Source organism: Epinephelus moara, chromosome 1 (genome assembly GCF_006386435.1).
Source record: "Epinephelus moara isolate mb chromosome 1, YSFRI_EMoa_1.0, whole genome shotgun sequence".
NCBI classification, from domain to species: Eukaryota; Metazoa; Chordata; class Actinopteri; order Perciformes; family Serranidae; genus Epinephelus; species Epinephelus moara.
The window spans coordinates 49,337,489-49,343,952 of NC_065506.1; the positions used below are offsets into that span (position 1 = coordinate 49,337,489).

General features: G+C 43.7%; 1 protein-coding gene across 1 annotated transcript in view; it reads left to right on the top strand.

Moving 5' to 3' along the window:
- The first annotated feature begins 1,650 nt into the window (after window positions 1–1,650).
- The window catches only part of LOC126396265 (CUB and zona pellucida-like domain-containing protein 1), a 6,236-nt gene continuing 1,422 nt past the window's right edge, over window positions 1,651–6,464 (top strand). The window contains exons 1-4 of the mRNA XM_050054241.1: window positions 1,651–1,809; window positions 3,264–3,658; window positions 3,741–3,837; window positions 5,138–5,318. Coding sequence (XP_049910198.1) covers window positions 1,651–1,809; window positions 3,264–3,658; window positions 3,741–3,837; window positions 5,138–5,318 — 832 coding nt within the window. The remainder of the gene's footprint in view (window positions 1,810–3,263; window positions 3,659–3,740; window positions 3,838–5,137; window positions 5,319–6,464) is intronic.

Here is a 6,464-nt window from a genome sequence, read left to right on the forward strand (position 1 = left end):
TTGTAGTCGACCAATGAAGATGAGTTTACATATCACCTTGGGTTCGTCCTTCACCTTCTCAAAATGATCCCACACTTTGGATTTCCTGCCTGACATGTTATTAACTAGCCTGTGGAATAACCGCAGGTACCAGCCCTGGAGATTAGGGGCCGTACACATGCTGCGTCTTCAACCGGCTGCAAAAATGTGAGGTCAGGCTCTGGGAGCTACTCTCGTGCCTTTTTTTGTGCCAGCTTCCAAGACCATGGTGGCAGGTTGCGTCTGAGGTTGCTAAGCAACCTTATCTACATATTCTCACTGCGACCTCCTCACATGTCTATGTTTGGTCATGGACTTTCCACATATAACATCCACGGTACCCTGGGTGTAGGGCTGGGGCGACGCGTCATCATCGTCGACATCGTCAACGTCATCGACTACATAAATACGTCGATGCGAATTATTTACGTGACAACGCCTGAGCGCAACACGGGCTCCGTGACTGTGTGCACAGTGCCATGCTGCGGGTTTGGGCCGGGCTCGGCTTTGTGTGGCCATTGGGGCCGAACTCCGCCGTGNTGTGTGTGTGTGTGTGTTTGTGTGGCCATTGGGGCCGAACTCCGCCGTGCACGTTACAGAAGGCAGAGGAGCATTGTAAAGGTGCGACCATGTAGAGACAGAAATGACATATGATAAATAACATAAGGCTATTTAGTTTGTTTAATAAAAAGAGAAGGTATAGACCTGTTCTATAGGAAAGGGAACCTTAAATGACTTCTGTTGTGTTCTGGTGCTATATAGAAAATACAATTATAATATATAATTAAAATGAAATAATTATAATATAATGGTAGGGGAAGCACTGATGTTTCAATAAATGTTAATGTTAAAATGTTCAAATGAAATGTTTTGGTATTCATATTGTTTAAATTGCCTCATTAATCAAACAATGGAAAAAATAATTGATAATTGAAAAGATAATCGTTGACCTAATCGGAAAATGAATCGTTAGATTAGTCGATCAATCGAAAAAAAATTGTTAGAAAAATAATCATTTGGGACAGCTCTACCTGGGTGTGTTGGTTGTTGACGTTCTGGGACGCTGTGTCAACTTCAGCCTAGGAAATGTACAGTTTGCATACAGTCTCTTTCAAAATAAAAGCCTACGTCGATACAGCACCGCGAATTAAACTTTTCTTTCCTCACACGTGGTTTAGCCGCGCTGTCTTTACAGTTTTATGGAACGCAAACTCCGCTCTCTTGAGGTGAAACTCAGGGTCCGTTGGGGTCTTTTTTCTTTCCTTCTGAGAAGGTTGTGGTGCAAGTGGAGGAAATATGAGTCTGATTAATTTCCTGTGACTCTTTGGCCCAAATATTCTCTGCAGTGTTTTGGGAAGGACATATGAACCAGTTTGTTCTGTAGATGTGATTGATTGTCAGGCACAATGTGATCAGCTGTTGTAAAGCTACATCAGCGTCACGGCTTATAGCGCGAGTCTCACATCCTTTAACTCCACCGCCCAGAGTGAACTAGAAACCAACAATCAGTGTTGTAATTAACCTTCATCTCAGACTGACCGAACACCAGCAGCTGATGTTCTGATGCTCCTGGTCGTTCTGAAGTTAATGTTGGATTTCTTAGATACCATCGTCCACTGCAACGAGACCTCAATGACTGTGGAGGTGGAGAAGTCCTACCTCATCAGACGCAACGAGAGGAGCTTACACCTGAGGGACTTCAGTGACGCTGCCTGCAGCCTCAGAAGATACTCCAACAGAACCCACCTGGTCGCAATCATATCACTCAACACCTGTGGGACCACACTGGAGGTACAACATGCTCACCTGTAACACAAGATGAACTCAGTTTAATTCAATTAATTTATATTTATAAAGCCCAATATCACAAATCACAATTTGCCTCACAGGGCTTTACAGCATACGACATCCCTNNAGAGAGAGAGAGAGAGAGAGAGAGAGAGACAGAGAGAGAGAGAGACAGAGAGACACTGTCACGACAGTCTCAGTTCATGGACTGAGTTTATATGCATGACATATTGTTGATTTGATTCATTTATTAACAACCAAAATATCTGTATTTTTGACAGGTTAAAATTGTCATATATGAAAGAGTATAAATGGTCTTTAATTTGAAGTATGTTCAGCATTCTTGTGTCCAAAAGTAAGTGCGTATTTAAGATAGCAAGTAAGAAAAAAAACTGCTTTAAAATCATATTTGGTGCATGATTTTTGTGCCACTGTTATGAAAGAAAAATGATAATTAAGAAGAGAATTAAGTTATGAAAATAAAGTGACAATATCTTGTGAGAAAGGTCAAAGGTTTTCATTTGACAGCAAATATTTGCTAAAAGTTTGCCTCATGGAGCTTCAGGAAAAGATGTCACGTGTACAGAATCGACCAATAAAATCACTACTAACATGTAAACATATGTAAAGAATGATGCAGCAACCGGTGATTCTGGAGCTCAGGCCAGTGTGGACTGTTAAAAAAATGAAAATTGTAAAGGACTGCTGCTTTGAAAATAACCCGCTCATTAATTTACAATTAAATTGTAGTCTGGTCTTGGTTGTCTTTGACGATGCCTTCGCCCCTTATTGATTAATTGCAAATTAATTAATTGGGGACATGTTTCGACAGCTTTATTAAAGATATCCTTTGAGTTTGGAGATGTTTTGACAAACTGTCATTAATTTATGGACAAATTTTGGATCTGGTTTATAGTCTTATTTGTGTTATACCACGACCATTTTGGCATCTGTAGCGCCCCCTAGTATTTCATTTGAATGAGACTTTCAGGATATGTTTTGGGCACGTATGTGAACATTTGTCACGAGTTTCGTGATGATTGGCTCAATGGGTATGGAGTTAGGTCTGTTCATATGCTGAGCCATGCCCCCTTTGAATTTATTTGGTTGATATCTTTTAAGCGCAGTGAGATATCAACAAGCTCTTGATAACCTCTGATAAGCTCGGTCCAAGAAAGATTCATAGAAAAACTGGTACAAACCAGATGTAGGGTTCATGAGGTGAAAAATAAAAATAGAAATGGCGGAAAATCCAGTCAGGCGGACCTTAATGGACCCTTTTTTGTAGAGCACATTGAGTTTGAATTGTTTGTTGAATTTCAAGTCAATCAGACTTGACACGTGAGCGGCATGGCCTTTACAAAATTGCTTTTTTGGACCTTAATTATAACGCCCCCATCTGGCATCGTATATCTTGAGCACCATTTGCACACAACTTCCAACTTTTTCACTTTCAGGAGGAAGGAGATAACCTCATCTTCAAGAACGAGATCACATCCGCCGACCCGAGCGCTACGATCTCCAGGCAACACGACGTGGAGATCGTCTTTTCCTGTGTCTTTCCGAAGCAAACCAACCTGACGCTGGGATTCACCCACAAGAACCCATATGCCTTCACAGAGAGGGGCTTTGGTGCTTTCACCTTCCAGTTTGAATTCTTCGAGAGCCAGCGCTTCAGACAACAAGTCAATGCCAGCACTTACCCAGTGGAGGTGAACCTCAAACAGATGATGTTCATGCAGATTGAGGCGACCACCTCCATCCCCAACACAGAGCTGTTTGTGGAGTCCTGCAGGGCGACTCCATACGACAACCCAAACTCTCGCATCAGCTTCACCATCATCCAAAATGGGTACGTGTGCACAATGACAACACATCCAGTTTGTCTTATATCAATTCCTTAAATAACTATGATAAATATTACCTGGTCACAGGTGTGTAAAGGACAACACAGTGCAGATTTACCCCGGCTCAAACCTTCAGTTCAGATTTGGAATGGAGGCTTTTGAATTCATTGGTGCTTATGCCGAGGTAAGGTCATGAAGTTTTTAATGTTTCCGCCATGAGTTTTAATTATTACCTCATAATTAACACAGTGTGCATTTGTAATGTGTCCATGGTAACAGTGAAGTGTAGCTACAGTCCCAGCTGGACGAGGACATCTAACTGGCCTACTGTCCTTGTCCCAGTATACAAGCACGGGAGGGGAATCCATTTATTGAGCCAAGTATGTGCGACTCCTCTACGATAGGTGGAGATATGCCCCCTTTCAGCTTGTTAGTATTGGACCTTTTTCCTGTTGACCTATTACGTCACAGACCAAACAATGGGCAAACAAGTTAGCTACGGTTAGCTAGCAGCTAACTAACTGCTACCATGGTGGACAACTTTACAGCTCTGTACATTTGGTCCGTCCAAAAAGTCACGGCTCTGGATGTAGATTTCTCCATGTTGTCACCGGCTTCTTCTTCTCTTACACATTTAATGCTATTGGACTTCCGGGTCAAAGCCCGGGGCGGAAACTGTGGAGCATGCTCAGAGCGCCTCGGCCAGTTTGGGTCTGATTGACTGTATACATGCAGGAGTCACATGATCTGGGTCTGTTAAGGCCTTTGCACACTGAGTCAGTTTTTTTCAGATGCATTTTTTTAATCCGTCATCTGAAACAAACTGTTGCACACAGACACCTTACACATTGAATCTGATGCTTTTTATTGTTCTTTTCATTGTGAAAATTTGCAACACGTGACAAAATGTAAAGACACATTTCCTCCTCTGCCTCTCTCCAATGGAGTTCCCTATCTGACTGACATCACTTCCTCCCTGTCTTTCATTTGGCACCACAGCTGCATGAGGGGGCGGAGCTGTCCACACCCTCCTCTTCATCATCATCCACCTGAATATTACTATCTGACCTGCTGACAGTGAGCTGAGTTATGAATTGATTCTGTGCGCTCTGCCTCATATTTTCTTAACTGATTCTTGGTCAAACATTTTTAAAGGCTCTGACTGAAAAATACAGGAAGTCGAACCTGTTCCAAAAATTTTAATGACAGACAAAAGTTTCGGACTGAGTGTGAGAACATGATTGACACAACGTGAGGTCATATTTATTTTTAGACGCGCAACAATTCTGGATGAAAAAAAAATACATTCAGTGTGCGAAGGCCTTTAGTTCCACTTTGAGAAATTCACTTTAGTACGATTTCAGTTGGACTAACATGATTCCTTGGATTTTAAAAGTCTGGTTTTAGTCAGGCTGACACAAGAAATCCATTTTCTCTCATGTCATGTAAACGCTCTGAGTGACTTTACCTCCATGTGTCTGCAGGTGTACATCACATGTTCGGTCATCCTGTGTGAGACTGGCGTTCCCAGCACCCGGTGCTCTCGGGGATGCATCAGATCCGACTCAGGGAGCCATCGCAGCAAAAGAGAAGCTGCAGGCCAGACTTCTAGACACTCCATTTCCCAGGGACCTTTGCACCTGGTGAAAACGTCTGACAGCCAAGGTGAGTGTGCTCATACACTCAGTATGTATGTTAGCACCCACTAACATCTGGCTTTTGTATTTAATGGCAAAGGTTACAGTCAGCAGTCACTCCAGGGACAAATGACTCTGCAGTAGTCACAGACATTTATCCCCTCCAGTTGGCAGTGATGATAATGTGACGCCTGGATGGATGCACTAATTTATGCCTCTGTTCTGGTGCGATGCAATGACGCACTGCCACATATTCCATCCATCTCTGCCTAAGCAGTGCTTGAACATCGTTCCAAATTATTCAGCACCAAGTTTGAAAGAGAGACTGAATTCACTTCTGCTGTTTACTAACCCTGGTGGTTCGTGACACCGAACGTGACACACCAGTCATCCATATCTGTTTACCCGGGACCGGGTCTCGGGGGCAGCAGACCAAACAAAGTACTCCACACTTCCCTCTCCCCAGCAACACTTTCCAGCTCCTCCTGGAGGATCCCAAGGTGTTCCCAGGCCAGATGAGATATATAATCCCTCCAGTGTGTTCTGGGTCTGCCCCGGGGCCTCCTACCAGTGGGACGTGCCCAGAACACCTCTAACAGGAGGCGCAGGAGGATCCTGATCAGATGTCTGAACCACCTCAACTGACCCCTTTTGACATGAAGGAGCAGCGGCTCTACTTCGAGCTCCCTCCAGATGTCTGAGCTCTTCAGCCCATCTCTAGGGTCTACAATCTCATTCTGTCGGTTGAGAGCTTTGCCCTCTCATTCAGCTCCCTCTTCATGTGCCCTTCAGTGCCATCATCACTGCACATGCCGCGCCAAACCGCCGGTCTATCTCACGCTCCATTTTACCCTCACAGGTGAACGAAACCCACAGATACCTGAACTCCTTCGCTCAGGGCAGCAACTCTCTCCCAACCCATGACACACCAATGTGTTTAACAACACACATATACCTTAAAACTTCAGTCAGTAGCCCGGGCTGTTATTTGCTTAAAGGGAAATTTCGGTTTATTTCAACCTGTCTCCTATCGTCCTAAATTTGTTTCAAGTGACTAGTGACATAAAAATAATAGTTAGCATGTTAGCCGTTAGCCTAGATACAGCCGGGGCGCATAGTAGCGTCAGACCTGTTAAAACGTAAGTGAACGGGCAACCTTCAAGTGCAAAGTTAG